At 34.1% G+C, this 16,882-nt stretch overlaps 1 protein-coding gene across 4 annotated transcripts in view; it reads right to left on the reverse strand.

The window, feature by feature from the left end:
- The window catches only part of CDH18 (cadherin 18), a 970,896-nt gene that overhangs the window by 231,972 nt on the left and 722,042 nt on the right, over window positions 1-16,882 (reverse strand). For all 4 annotated transcript variants that reach the window (XM_032861903.1, XM_032861902.1, XM_032861905.1 and 1 more), the window contains one exon: window positions 14,655-14,949. In XM_032861903.1, the coding sequence (XP_032717794.1) occupies window positions 14,655-14,949 (295 nt within the window). The remainder of the gene's footprint in view (window positions 1-14,654; window positions 14,950-16,882) is intronic.

The raw sequence follows: 16,882 nt of genomic DNA on the forward strand, positions 1-16,882 counted from the left end.
TTACAGATTCAGTACAATCCCTCCCAGAACCTCTAAATTCATATAGAAACACAAAAGACCCTGAATAGCCAAAGCAAACTTGAACAAAAAGAACAAAACTGGAAGCACCTCACTTTTCGATTTCATGATATATTACAAAGCCACAATAATCAAAACAGTATCGAAACAGATACATAGAGTAAAACAGAATAAAGAACCTAGGAGAAAATATAGAGGAAGCTTCTTGACATTGGTCTTGCCAATGATTTTCTGGATATGACAACAAAATATGGAAAACAAAACAAAAATACACAAATGGAATTGCACCAAGCTAAAAAGCTTCTGCACAGCATAAAAAACAGTCAACAGAGTGAAAACACAACATTGGAAACAGGAGAAAATATTTGCAAACTATATACTTGGTAAAGAATTAATATCCAAAATATAAAAGAAACTCACACAACTCAATAGACAAAAAAAAAACAAGTAGTCTGATTAAAAATATTCAAAGAATCTGAAGAGACATTTTTCAAAAGACATGCAAATGGCTAATGAGTACATGAAAAGGTGTTCAATGTCATTAGTCATCGGGGAAATGTAAATGAAAAGCACAATGAGATATGACTTCATATCTGTTAGAATGGCTATTCTAAGAAAGATAAAAGATAAGAAGTGTTGGCAAAGGTGTGCAAAATGGGAACCATTATACACTATTAGTGGAAATGTAAACTGGTATACCCATTGTATAAAGTAGTATAAAGTTTTCTCAAATTAAAAGAACCATCATATGATCCAGTTATCCCACTTCTGAATATGTAAAAAGTCCAAAGTAAATGAAATCATTATCTAAAAGACATATCTATATGCTCATGTCACTGCGGCATTATTTATAAAGCCAAGATATATGAACAACCTCAATGTCTAAATGTCCATCAATAGAAAAATGACTAGAGAAAGTATAGTAAGAAAAAAATATATATATGGCACATATATGGATATTGTTCAGCCTTAAAGAAGAGGGAAATCCTGCCATTTGCAACAATGTAGATAAAACTGGAGGTCATCATGCTAAAGAAATAACCAGACACAGAAAGAAAAATATATTATCTTACTTATATGTGGAATCTAAAATATTCAAACTCATAAAGCAGAGAGTAGAATGATAGTTTCCAGGGCCTATGGGATGAGGGAAATGGCTGGGATACTTCGGTAAATTTCCTTCACTGGGAGAAAACATAAAGCACTTTGTAAATTGCACCCAGAGACAAGTATAACAAATGTCTTCCTTTGTAAACTCCACTGTCATTCCCTTCAGAAAAGCAATCTTATGGTATTTTGTATGTCTTTCCATAACTTTATTCTGGTTCATTCAAAAGTCTATCATGTGATTATGTATATTCTACACAAAACACTCTGCAGCTTCTTCTATATATAATAATATGTTATGGATATTTCCATGTTCAACTAAACAAATATAATTTCAATATCTACATGACATTCTACATTGCTTTTTGATGAACATCTAGATTTTTCTAGTTTGTTGCATTTTTATAGCTGTGGAACAAATTATCATAAAGACTTGAATAAAACAAAATCCATTCAATTTTCTTATATTTGTGTGTGTGTGTTGCTATATACACACAATACTGTGATGAGCTTTCAGAGTAGTGCCCTCTTCCAAAGGAGCACAACTTCTCCAATATTCCATGGTGCTTTAGAGGAACAAGGTAATGGATGTAAGAGACCATTTCATTTATGAAGGCAAAAAAAAAAGGTCTGATCTGATCTTCTGAGTTCTCTCCTTACCAGTGGAGGGGCACAGAAAATGTCTTCCATTTACTAAGATGGGAAGTGAAGTTAGCTAAGAGAAACTCAGGGGATCTCAAGAGGACTTGCAAATGAAACAGAGAACAGGCAGCCATGACCATCAAAGACTGATAACTGAAAACTAGTAGGAAAAGAGACATCTGGTAGATGGCACCAGGAATCCACAATAGCACAAACATTCCTCTTGCTCACTTGTGCATCTTTACCAGATCACTTTCCCTTTTATCTCTGCCTCATTACTGTACCTTCTAATTAGAACTGATCACAGTGTTTTTATTTAATTATTCATCACCATGCTTTTCCCTATGCTTGATCACTATGAATTTACTCTGTATCTAATGGTTGAGCTTACCATACCTCATGCTGAGCCTTCTCTCTATACCTGAACACTGAGCATTCCACTTCACACCTCATTGCTATGCCTTTACTCTAGACTGGGTTGTTTTTCCTTTGCTCTGCATATGACTCTGAGAAAATGAAGAAAACATCCAAAATGGTGTCTCAAAAAAGTAATTTGAAATAGTAAAATTAGCAGTCAAGTTCAGTGAAGAGTGAAGTTAAATGTATTGCATGTCTGAGTTTTGAGAATGAAATTTCAACATATGTCCTAAAACAGTGATTTCACACACAATTTTTTTTTTTGATTTAGAAAACTTTGCAATAATTTCAACGTATGTGCTTTTATTAAAACATAGGGTCAATAGCACACATTAATTAATTTAATTAATTTAAGTTGTGTTTATTTAAACAAAGCAAAACATTATCTCCATCAAGAGACACGTCAAGCTCCAAGGCCAATTTATATAACATAATGCACCACTGACCACTATGGAAGTTTCATTTATCATATTTTTGCAACTACACGCACATGACTTGCATTTAGAACTGCCAAAACTCTGATTGCTTTGTTTTATATTCCAATTTTGTACACTGAGGGGCATACACATGAAAATCATTCTTTGGGGGCGCCTGGGTGGCTCAGTGGGTTAAAGCCTCTGCCTTCGGCTCAGGTCATGATCCCGGGGTCCTGGGACCGAGCCCCATATCAGGCTCTCTGCTCAGCGGGGAGCCTGCTTCTCCCTCTATCTCCCTCTCTCTCTCTGCCTGCCTCTCTGCCTACTTGTGATCTCTGTCTGTCAAATAAATAAATAAAATCTTTAAAAAAAATCATTCTTTGAATATATTTTATTAAAATATATTCAGCAAATATAAGGTTTGTGAATTGAGTCCATCTTATGATGAAAAAAAAAATATCCCAGTGAAGTATTTTCCATTATAAGTTGTTCAGTTTTCTTAGGGGAATTCCAAGTCTAGTCTACTTTCATAAGGAGTAAATGGAGAAACTAAGGAATCAGCAGTAGCATAAAGTGTAATCTGCTGATTCATATACCTCCTTGAATAAAAATGAGAAACTAGATTGGCTTAAGTGGTCTTTTTTGCATTTACAACTAACTTTATTATATATATAAGAAAATATTAATCATTACTCAATGAAGCAGTAATAAATTTTTACCAGATTTAAGAACAATGTTGTTCAAAAAATTAAGAGGCAATATTTCTTCAAAATCTTTCCTCAAAAACAAAAAAAAATATTTTCTTCGAAGTATTGGTGAAAAGGGTCAACATGTAATTATTCAATAAAGATTGACAGACTATGATTTCAAGTGATGTGGTTATAATAATATAACAAAAGTAAGACAGCAAAACTTCTGGGCCCCTTCTTCAAGAACCCTTGAAACTTGCACTTTTATACTAGTGAAATGCTGCTCTAGGAGTCCATATGAAATATGGTCTTCCCTTCCATAGGTTTTCATTTCACTTTGTCAATGTTTCCTTTGCTGTGTAAAGCTTTCTTCGTTCGATGTAATCCCAGTCACTTATTTTTGTTTTTGTTCTTTTGCCTTTGGTGTTAAATCCAAAATATCATCACAAACACCAATGTCAAAGAACTTACCCTTATGTTTTCTTCAGGAGTTTTACAATTTCAGGTATTTAACCCATTCAAGTTGATTTTTGTTCATGATGTAAAATAATGATCCAGTTTCATTGTTTTTCTTGTGGCTGTCCAGTTTTCCCAACACCATTTATTGACGAGAATATCCTTTCCCCATTATATATTCTTGGTTCCTTTGTCAACAATTGACCATATATACATGAGTACTTCTGGTCTCTCTATTCCATCGATCTAGGCATCTGCTTTTTTGTCAACACTATACTGTTTTGATTACTACAGCTTTGTAATATAATTTGGAATCAGGAAGTGAGGTCTCCAACTTTGTGCCCCCCACCAAAGATTGCTTTTGCTATGAGGTGTATTTTGAGGTTCCATGAAAATATTTGTATTGTTTGTTATAGTTCTGTGAAAACTGCCACTGACATTTTACTGGAGTTCCACTGAATCTGTAGATCACTTCAGATAGAATGGACATTTAAACAATAGTAATTCTTCTAATCCATGAACATGGAATACCTTTTCATTTATTTGTGTCCCCTTCAGTTCATTTTATTGATGTTTTACAGATTTCAGTTCACAGATCTTTCACCTCCTTAAATTTATTCCTTAGTATTTTATTCTTTTTGATGCTCTTATAAATGGGATTGTTTTCTTAATTTATATCTTTCTTGTAGTTCACTGTAAAACAGAAGCTGTTTTGAGCCACTAGGTTGTGGGTTGATTTGTTACAAAACACTAGCTAACCAACACAAGAGATAAGTTATGAGAAAAAAAAGGTTGTGAAAATTAGAAATTTTTGTTCAGTTTTCACTCTTATTAGTTGTCCAATGTGACTCCTCACAGGCACTTTAAATTTACCGTGTAGCATAGCAGTGTCAGTCTCATTTCATTGAAATTATCTGCTTCTGAAGTTATGCCCCAGAGTAATAATTTTAAAATGGCTACTAGAATCCTGGAAGCTATCCAGGGTGAAGCTCCCAAGATGTTTGGCCAGAACTAAATCAGTCCCCCAATAAGCAGTGCAATAAAGTAAGCACAGCTGGTGTCTCTTCTTGTTGCTCTGCAACAAAGAACACAGCTGCAAATGGAAATAGGCCTGGGAGTTAGAGATTGGAGAAGAACAAAGACATGAAAAAGACTAGGATGTTTCAGTGCATCTCCAAGGGCAAGGTACCGTGTGGTTCTTGAGGGTCATACAGTAAAACTCCTTATCTTTATTTCTTTTTTTATGCCAGACTAAGAATCAGTGCTCCACTGAAGTTGAAGCTTATAAATTACATACTTATAGACTTAATAAAATGTAATATTTTGTTCTCTCTCCCATAAATCGAGATCTATTATTTCTATAGTCTGTTATATCTTAAATATTAGTAAATTAATTTTACTTATAGGTATCTTTTATTAATACACAGAAGAAAAGAAGTAGAGATTTATATGATTCCTTATAGATACACTGTTATAAAAAAAAGATGTGAAATTTACTTTCAGGCAAATCACACTGTGATCTAGTATAGTTACTCTAGAAACAATTGCTAGATATAAAGTAATTATTTTTGAAAATTTAGAGTGACTAAAAAAACAACTAAAACTTGACTGAAAAACAATTAAAACATATCAAAAACTGTTGATTCTAGGTAAAAGGAAGACTATAATTGCAAAAAATTGGGGTATATTTCTGTAAAAAAATGGAAGAGGAAAAATTATCCTTTAAAACTATTATTTTTTTGAAGGAATTGCTCAATATACATGATAAAACACCGTTACCAGCTCTTTATAACAATATGACATTCCAGTACCATTAAATGTCTTGAGACACTTACAATGTCCTTTTTGAGAATGGCAATGCTGTTTACGAGTACCTTTCTCCTTATGCTATTTTCATTTCATAAACACCACACATGCACTAGACCTCTGGCTCCAAAAGCAGGTGTAATTTCATCCCATAGTTATTTTCCTCTTTGTGTCATGATAATCAGTATTATTTACTTTTTATTTCATATTCATAAAATTCATCTCTGAAGAACTTAGACTTTTAATAAAGTTATGTTAAACCAAAAAGTTAAATAAGTACTTCTTTAAAGTTCTTTGAATGACAAAGAAGAAAATTCTTGTATAGAATAACTGCTAGGAGGTGGTGAAGTCATAAAGACTGGCATGATAATGTACTGCATACCAGAAGAATAAAAAGAAAGAAAAAAATGTTAAACATTCATTGATAAAATGTGTGCAAGTGTCTTCATGGACCTATCCAGGTCCATAATATTATGTCATTCTGTCCACCCATGTTCATTTTGTTTTATTTGAGGTATTTTTAGGTAAGTAAAAAAAAAAAAAATTGCAACATGACACCCAGTAGTTACAAGGCATTCATCATAAATTAAGTGGTCCTTTTCTAAACCAACACTATAACAACAAGCAGATTTTCTTTTTTTAAAACGAGAGTCATAATGACTCTCTAGTAATCATATAGTTACACTTTGTTCTGTGCGCACAAATAACCTAACTTTACCCAATAGTGCACTGTTTTCATAATATAATATATTTTAATATGGCAGATAATGTTAACCATGAAAATTGGTGACCTGGGCAGATAGAATTGGTTTTGGTCATAAAACATATGAGTATTCTAAGACTATGAGATTCCCTTTGGAAGTGACTATAAATTTAAGAAATAGCATATTCTCCAATTCATGTTTCTACTTTGAAATGCGTTAAAAAATTCTTCCCCGCAGAGAGTATTTGGCAATGTCTGAAGACACTGTAATATGGTGGTGATAGAAAGGATGCTACTAGCATCTAATGTTCGGAGGCCAGAGATGCTGCTGAACATCCAAAAAGGCAGAGGGTAGTCCCCCAGCAAAGAATCATCTGTCTAATATGTCATTTGGTGGCAAGGTTGACAAAGCCTGCTGTAGAGGGGTATGATTCCTAGATAATAGTTGAAATTACACGATGTAAACCGAAGTGGTAAAGAAAAATGTTGTATTGAAACATGCATCTAAAAACACTCATTCATTTTGCACCTTTCTTAATTAAATCATCCAGGATGCCACAGACTTGGCTGATTATTATTATTCACTGACAAGAAACATGCAACCACATTTTGCTTTAATCACTGGTAATAGAGCACACAGCAATTACTTCGAGGCTCCATGACTATTACTTAGCATGAAAGATATACAAGAAACAATAATGTTAAACACTTGCACACCCAGAGGTCTCTTGCACTGTCTTCTCTGCATTCTCATAGCACATTCAGCTAAACTGTAAAGGGAATTCACCATTTGCGTGACAATCCTGGTTATTTTCCCCTTAACATATGTGCACACTCATGCATGCACATACACACACACACACACGTGTACACACACACATGCATACACACAAACATCCCTAAGTAGACCATAAACCCACAAGGAAGACAAGATTATTTTCATCATTGTATCTTCTATGTGGAATCCTCGTCTAACTGACAAACCCCTGCACACTATGTAAGATTCATTGAGGACATCTTCTCTAAGTTTGCAAGTGAATTCACTGTCCACTTTATGGTTCCCTTACATTTGCTTATCAAACACTATATTGAGATTTCCTGTTTATACATCTGTAGCCTGTTCAAGTTTAGGGATCTTGTTTCCTTTTTCTTTCTTTCTTTTTTTTTTTCTTTCCTGTTTTTTACCATTTTATCACTAGCCACTATTAGTTCTCAGCACATAAAAATGACTTCTCTCTCTCCAGAAAGAATTAAAAACATACAAAAAGACAGTTTTTTTAATGGCTAGGTAATTCAAAACCCAATTAATGAGTTTGTCAGACACCATATGCTGAGAAAAATTTTTGTTGTCACCTGTCTACGCTACTAGCCATTATTAGTATTAGAAACCTATATATCTTTAAGTATTACTGTTATTTAAAGTGGTTTTTTATCATAAGCCTGCATTTCACTTTTTGTTATCACTATATATATGTGTACATATATATACACACACATACATATTATATATAGTTTTTAATAAAGAAGAATGCATTTCTCTGATAACAGATAAAACCACAACCTATTTTTTGAACTAAGCGCCTTCACCAGTATGTTTCTTTTTTTTTCAGCATGTGTGTTTCTTTGAGATAAGTCCTATGTGCACATACACTGTATAACACACACTTATCTGTCTAAAATAATCCATTCCACATGTATTTCTGAAAACTTTTTTCTCACTAAAACAATATAGATCTTCATACGTCACTATATACATACAAATTCATTCATTTTAGGACTATATAGGTAACCTGTATATGTTTGAAGAGTCATTTACTTGAAAACTTCCTTACTAGTAAACTTTTCAGTGTGTTTCCAATGTTTCACTATTATGAATAACACTGTGATGAACATCCCTTCACATGTATCTTTTTAAAATTTGTTTTTATTATTATTTATTTAATTTATGTTAGTCACTGTACAATACATCATTAGTTTTTGATGCAGTGTTCCAAGATTCATTGTTTACATATAACACCCAGTGCTCCATGCAATACGTGCCCTCCTTAATACCCACCTCCAGGCTCACCCATCCCCCCAAACCCCTCCCCTCCAAAACCCTCAGTTTGTTTCTCAGAGTCCACAGTCTCTTATTGTTCGTCTCCCCCTCCAAACCTCCCCTTCACTTTTTCTTTCCCTCTCCTAATGTCCTCCATATTATTCCTTATGCTCCACAAGTAAGTGAAACCATATGATGACTGACTTTCTCTGCTTAACTTATTTCACCCAACATAATCTCCTCCAGTCCCATCCATGCTGAAGCAAAAGTTGGGTGTTCACCCTTTCTGATGGCTGAGTAATATTCCATTGTATACATGGACCATATCTTCTTTAGCCATTTGTCTATTGAAGGCCACCTTGGCTATTTCCACATGTATCTCTGTGTAACCATGTGAATGCATCTCGTGGTCTATAATCCACGAGACCATGAGCTCATTCGGTCTATAATCTAGATTGTATAACAAAAGGATATATCCTCAATTTAAAATACTGTTAAATTGCTATCCAAAACAACTGTGGGACTTCACCTGTCTGTTAATGGCTCTGTACATTAACAACTTTGTGAATTATCAGACTTGTATACTTCAGTAGGTGAATGTTTGTTTCTCCTTCTCTTTCGTGGTTTCTTAAATTACTAATGAAATTTGAGGTTTTTCTTTGGATAATTAACGCATATCATTTTCCTGTGACTCGCCTGCTAAAGTAATTTCCCCATACTTTTATTTGATTGTGACATATTTTTGTTATTAAAAAATCCCCTTATGTAATAAAGATTAGTTCTCTGTCAGCCAGGCATGTTAACCAGTATTTTAGTCCATCTTTCATTTATTAGGTTTGGCATAATTATTTGACACCTGTATTTTCAAATGTTTATTCATCTAAATTCATATCTTAGTGATTGATGCTTATTGCATCTTATCTTACATTAGAAAAACCCTTCATATATGTGTTTGTTTTGTTTTTTAGTGGTTGTGTTTTCATAAGCAGATTCAAAGTTTCAGTTTTTATACTTTAATCACAGATTTATTTACTATGAACTCTGTCCTTAAGTGTGGGGAAAAATCACACTATCTATTGTCTCAACGTCAGGAGCACACTGGTCCTCCACCTGAGCCCACTCCTGAACTCAGTTAATGAGGCTACTTTCCACTGCTCAATAGCCCCATTTGTTTCACTGTGCGCAGTATCTCCAATCACAAGGTTTTTCAGCTTTCAGCACACATACCTACGTGTAAACTGTCCGTTGTCTTTATCCACACTATATCTACTGTACACATTTTGGAGTTGTTAGAAAATTCTTTTTCTAAAGCATATCCTTATTGGACTCCCTAGGCATTAGATTTCCAATATAAATAAATGTCTATTCCCTTACTCTCAGGCAGTGTAAGATTAATTTTCTTCTTCATGGTATGTAGCCATCCCCAAATCCAATCCTTTAGAACAAAGAGGAACATCATAATAACATCAAACTTATCCTCACATGTCAAGAAAGGAAACCCCCAATTCTGACTCAATAAACTGCACAGATTCTGGAACATCCAGTATTTTTGTTATAATTGTTCCATAAATAGCCTGACCCAGATTTTATATTTTTAACTATATTAAAAAAAACTGGGAACTTAAAGGCTGAATCTCTCTCTGGCTTAGCAATCTTTTCCAGTTGTACTTCTTACTAGCCACGTAGTCTTCATCAAATTATTTAATTCTATGTATCAGTTTTATCCTCTGCAAAACAAGGATAACCATAATGGTACCCTTATGATGTGAGCACAAAATTACTACAAAGTACATCCAATGCCTGGCACATAGTAAGTGCTCAATAAATATTCCTTGATTTTTGTTTCAGTGATCATTACCATGATTGCTTTGACAACCTGTAGTCAGATCCTGGCAAACCTAACTGGTTGTTTTGGCATGATCAACTTTTGATTTTCTGCAGAACTCAAAGTCAACATTGAAATGTTCAATTTCCTTTTCCCTGCTGATCAGAACTTCTATGGATGCAATTGATTCTACAGCTGATTGCAAGCAAGATTTAAAAATCTGAAATCAACTGTTAGCTGCATCATAGGCAAAAAGGGACATAGCTGTCATAGGACAATCAACCGGCACCACAAGTGCATAGAAAGAGAAATAAGTGCTGACTTATGTGTCATTCCCAAATCAGGGCACTTCATGGAAAATGGCATCATTATTTTTTTTTATCTGATGCTGAAACCATTCTCAACATTCTTTTGGATTCAGTATTGGTTTTAATTTTTTGCTTTTGGGGTCCTTGCTAAATCTAGAATTTGTCCAAGTACCCATTCATATTCCATGTAGCTGTATGTATCTGAGATCCAACAAAAGAGCTTAAATGAAAAGAGGTTTACTTTGTTAAGAATGATTTTGGCATTGGCAGGCCTGGGATAGAACATCAGCTCTGTAATAGAATCATTCTTCCAGACCCATTTAACTTTCTGCTCCATCTCACTTAGCAGGAGGCTTCCACCCTTACGGTGCCAGTGGGCTGCATTTCCGTACCACATCTGCACTATGCGCCGGGGGTGAAATATGTGTGTCCTAAATGAAAGGGAGTCGTGGGACATGAATATGTGATTCTGCATCATGTCACCCTGAACAAAACTGATTTGGGGCAACACCAAAAGACAGGCTGAAGAGCAGTTAGAAAACTAACAGTATCCACCTAAAGGGAAGAAGCCCAGTCTTACCGTCTATAACAAATAACATATGTTCGTGTACATGTGTATATTCAGCCGGGCTGGCAGAACACCAGCTGTCCTCGAGCAGCAGATGCCTTGTCTATCAGAACCGTGATGTTATCCTCAATTACTCCCCCCGCCTCCAGGCTCATCCCCTGCAAGCCCTTGCAATGGGGATTGGCAAACTTTTCTCTGTTTAAGTCAACATGGAAATACTTTGGGCTCTGTGAGCCAAATGGTCTCCACTGCAGCTTCTCAGTTTTTCCACTAATGCCCAAACTACCCGAGACAATATTTAAATGAATGGGTGTGGCTGTATTCCAGTTAAACATTATTTACTAAGCAGACAGCAAGCTGAGTTCGTCTCCTCTGCCATTGTTGGCTGGTCCTTCCTCTATAATATTGCTTTTTAATTCTAAAATCAGAATCAACGCAAATATCACCCATTCTACAGTACACATGTAAGGTTAGTTCCTCCCTCCACTAACTTTCAGAGCACCTCCTATACATTCATATTAAAATGTACATTAGATGTTATGATGATGCTTTTTTATCTATTTTTTTTTTCTTAGTGAGTTCTCTCTCTCTCAGTGGAATCATGCCTAGAAGCACAGTAATACAGTTACACTTAAAACCTGCTCTGTTTTGTTCTTTTTTCTCTACTTTTTTTTTTTTAATGGATGCTTTTTTTAATTTGAGAGAGAGAATGAGAGACAGCACTCTCTCTCAGGGGTGGGGGAGAGGGAGGGCCCGAGGGAGAGGGAGAAGCAGCCTCCCCACTGAGCAGGAAGCCTGACACAGGGCTTGATCCCAGGACCCTGAGATCATGACCTGAGTTGAACTCAGACACTTAACCGACTAAGCCATCCAGGTGCCCCCTTTTTCTCTATTTCTTTCACATATTATATATTTCTCTCCAACCATACTCATCTCAGTAGAAGAACTCAGGAATATTATTTCCCATTCCCATCCTCCTGGATGAACACAGAAATGTTGTGGCTTATTCATAAGTCCTCAAACTATAGCCTGTGCTGCAACATTTCCTTTAAGCTTTATGATTCTTAGATTGTACGGTATCCTTTAGCACCCTCAAATGTACCCATTTTTATTTAATTGTGTACACACAAAAACACATATTTCAGGGTACATTTCCTATATATATATTTTTTTTCTCCTCTTCTTGTCATTTTCCTTGACTTTGAGGATCTGTGTTTGGATTCATTTCAACAATTTCCAATTTCAACATTTTCTCGAATATATTTTTAGATAAGATAAGGTGATGATCTTCTTTCTGGATCCTTCCCCAAACATTTCTTTTACCTTGAGAAATGAATCATATTTTGATGAACAAGGGATTTGGGGCTTGAGTTTGTTTGTTTCTTTGTTTTTTCTTTGTATGTTGTACATTCAACTGTCAATCAGGTTCTAATATTTCAAGTGACAAATATGATATATATAGATATGTAAATTTGTAAGTAATTTTAAAATATCTAAAAGTGTAAAATTTTCTTTTATTTGGGTTTTAGGTAATTGGCCATGATTTACCTAGGTTTAATTCTTATTCTAACCCCTCCTCAAAAACTCTATTAAACTCATAAATTCAGTATGTTCTTTACCTCAAGGAAAAAAAAAATATTGTCCATTCCTTCATTTACTCTTTTGCTGCCTGGGAACATATGTCATTCACATGAAAGGTCTAATGAATCTCATCTTGTACCACAATTCCCAAATTGGGGGTATTTTTTGCTCTCTGATTTTTAGTTACTTCTTCCAGTCTGATACATTATCAAGTTCCAGGACAATAATTTGGATCATATCAATGATCATTCATACCCTAATCATATACTGATACTTTGTTGTTTATGAGTTGCAGAAACATGACTCTCAGTTACAGAAATCTCTGTGTAGTACCCTGACAACACCGGTGCTCGTTTCCTCTGCTCAGTACACTTGCTTGGTGATAACTGTTCTGCCTGTGTTTTTCTTTGTTGCTTTGCCCCCCTGGTTATAGCGGCTTTGTTTGTGCCCCTTGGCACTCTTATGTAGCCTCTAGAGGTACCCTTACCAATGGCATTCTGGCAAATGGTGGAGTCACAGAGCTCTTCTCTTGTGAGACAAAAGGAGGTTAGCAAATGGGGTGTCAGTTCCTTGACAAGGTGAGAGAAGGAAGTCTGTTCTAGAGTTTCCATATAAACTCTCACCTGCCAGGCTTCATAGTGTCGAGCTCCTCAGTTTCCCTTCAACTTTCCTTATAGAACAATAAGCCCGAGTGACTTCTGGGCCTCTCCCCAGGTTCTCTGGTGCTGATTCCTCTGTTCTACTCTGGTAGAATGGCTTTCTACTCTGAGACTCTGATCAAGAACTAGTCGTGTCTTTCTAACCTGCTTCTCCAACAGCTTCAGGAGTCATCTGCCTAGCTCATGAGAACTAAAATGCATTGGAGCAGGGAAGGGAAGAAACTACAATCTTCCATTAATAACCTATATGTATACAGGATGGAGAATGTTAACTAAACTTGTTGTGGTGACCATTTCACAGTGTAAGTGTAAGTGAAGGTATTTTGCTGCACATCTTAGACATATACACAGCTGTATGTCAGTTATATCTCAAAAACATTTTAAAAATCAAAATTAAAAAAGCTTATATATGTTCAAATACATAACGATTTGATTAATGACTATAATAACCCTAGCTCAAACTAATAGTCAATAGACTTACATATATAATAATGTTCACATATAAGCTCAAATATATAAAATCTTTACTCAAAAATTGTATTCTAAATCCCAGCTTAGAGTCTTACAAAGATAGTCATGAAAGTATCATAGTTGAACTTCAATTTAATGATTTAGAAAATTTGTCATAGGAGATAAAAACAAAATATAAAGTAGCTACACAGCAGAGATCTGTAAGTGAAGAGAAAGCCCCAGATCATCAGAGTGGCTAGAGACCTAGATCATAACCCATCAACTGCAGGGTAAGCTCTACATTCAGGAGAACATGGTGTCAATTTCTTCTTGGCTATTTTCTAAATACATGAATTTGGGAAAATCACCTCACTATGGTATGGTGACTTATACATCTTTAAAATGGTACACAAAGTACTTTAATGATTATTTTATGTTTTAAAATAAGGTATGTAAAAGCTTATGAGCATTTAAAAAGTTTTATTGAATATGGTAGCTATTACTTGCATTTTTAATGTTATAGTTTGGTCATAAACTGAAAGCTTAAAAGACATGAAGCAAAAGATTTCAGACATTATAATGTCTATTTTTATTCCTGCAAATTGTCACCTTGAATGTGTTGGTATCTTTGTAGCATGATACATGAGGAAACTGTATGGTCAAAACCTGTGTCAAGCAAGAATTGCTGGTGTTTTCCCATTAACAACTTTTTTTCTTTCCCTGATACAAACCATTATCTATACTTATAAGTTCAGAAATTAACATAAATAATATTATAATCTAGAGCCAATATCTATATCTAGACCCAATATTCTTTAACATTTTAAGCCGCATGTAAATATTAAAATATTTTGAAATTTCTTCAGATTTCTGCACACACAAACAGAAAATGAAAAACTGGTCTTCAAATGATGATTTTTTTGATTCTCAAAAATATATTAACTGCCGAAGTAAACAATGATTATTCTTACCCATATCCGACATTTCAGGTACAGTAACGATGTATGGTCCATCTGTGAACTTTGGAGCATTGTCATTGATGTCTTGTACTTTGATTATGAACTCGGATTCAGGTTCAAGAGGCTTGTTTGTTCGTCTGTCAATAGCTTGGGCATGAAGCACATAGTGGGTTTTCTGCTCTCTGTCTAGGCTTTTCGTTGAGTGGATGTCACCAGTGGTATCATCAATGATAAATATAGTCCCAGCACCTTCTCCAGTAAGAATGTACTTGACAGACCCATCACCTTTGTCTGAATTGGAGTGCAGCTAAAAAATAAAAATTAAATAATTTAGCTTGCAATTATATTCCAACCTAACATCATGTTACCTTAAAATTATCTATATATAATTTTTAATTTACTTTAATCATCACTTTTATCTCCACAGAGTCTCATAGATTACTACAGTCATTTATTTTTCTACAGTTTTTCTCTTCTTGGTACTGATATGGATATTTTTATCATGATCTAAAAAAGGCAATTATTGACTTATGGGAAATTAATAGATAATAATAATTAAAAGAAAAATAATAACCTTTAATGTTATTCTACTAAATCACCACATCACTAACTACAGAAAATAGAATTGGAAAAAGAAATCACCAGTAAACACTTTCCCTTCAATACTTTCAGGAATAATGATTTTTAAAAATTAATTGTTTGGCATTTTATTTAAAATTTAAAATTTTAAAAAGAAAAATATATATGGTAGGAGAAAATTCAAATTGTTAAAAATTTCCACAAGAGAGGCACTTATTTGTTACAGAGATATTTATTTTATAATTTGAAAAATTTTTATAAAGAATCTTTTCCAAATTAATTGTTCAGATTTAGAACATTAAGAACATTAAAATAGATTAAAATGGAACATTTTATTTTTTAAGTTTGTCTGTTTCTTTGTTTATTTATTTATAGTAACCTCTGTTCCTAGTGTGGGGTTTGAACTCATGACCCTGAGATCAAGAGTCACATGTTCTACTGACTGAGGTCAGCCAGGCATCCTTTCTCTTTCAGTTATGAAACTCTAATTCAAAATGTGTATCATAGTGGTCCATTTAATCAGTACATAGGCCTATTTTTATAATTAATTAAAACACAGTAACAAATTCTCACTCATTAAAATGAAAATAATGGAATATCATTTTAATAGATATTGTAGAAGTAATATTTCAGCAGAAAAGAAGTATTTAGTAAGAAAGATAAATAGATATTAAGATAATTATAAAACTTTTTTGTTATTTAAACATCAGGAAATGTTTGTATTTATTTATTTATTTATCTTAAAGAGAAAGACAGAGAAAGAGAGAACACAGGTGGAGGGGCAGAGGGAGAGGAAGAGAGAATCTCAAGCAGACTTTGTACGGAGTGCAGAGTCCAACACAGAGCTGTCTCATGACCCTAAGATGACCTGAGCTGAAATCAAGATTCGAATGCTTAAACAACTGAGCCATCCAGGCACCCCAAGAATGCTTTCAAACTGCATTTAATTCATACTTCATAATGTATTACAACTTGTGCCATCTTAATTAAATATTTCCATAAGGGCCTCTGTTATATTTTTTAATTTAATTTTATTTTATTTTTGTGTGTTTTCCAAAATTCATTGTTTATGCTATATTTTTTAACCAGAAACAACAACACAATATTTTATTAAATCTTAACATACATTTGAAGAATTGATTCTCCCAAGAGATCAGAACCGTTACTCTTGATGTGAAACCTTTTTGTTTACATAACCTCAACTACTCACCTTTTGCTCATTTCTGACACTTGGAAACATTGAAAAATATAACCTTGTTCATATAGCTCTTGGGTTTCTTGCCATAATAAAGAGAAATATTTCAAGGATTATATTAAAGTCTCTGAACTCTTAGAAGACAATTTTTAAGAAGATAAAATATAGAAAAATATAAAAACTGTGACAAAAGGACTCTTCTATGGTAAAAGGGAGGCAACTGAAATATAAATTATAGTATATCAAAAATAATCCTATCTCTTCTTGAAAATGTGTTAAGACATAAACAGGGACAAATTCTGATGGTAATCACTTAGCAAGATTCAGCAAATTACATCTTCCTAAAAGTTTTTTTTTTTTAAGTTTTATAAAGAGGCGTAAGAAATCCATTAGCAAAATATGAAAAACATAGCTTTCAAAGATTCACACTTCATTAGTAAATTAACTACTGAATGAAGAATGCAGA

The sequence above is a fragment of the Lontra canadensis genome, unplaced genomic scaffold, assembly GCF_010015895.1.
Source record: "Lontra canadensis isolate GAN:19392208 unplaced genomic scaffold, GSC_riverotter_1.0 scaffold22, whole genome shotgun sequence".
NCBI lineage: Eukaryota > Metazoa > Chordata > Mammalia > Carnivora > Mustelidae > Lontra > Lontra canadensis.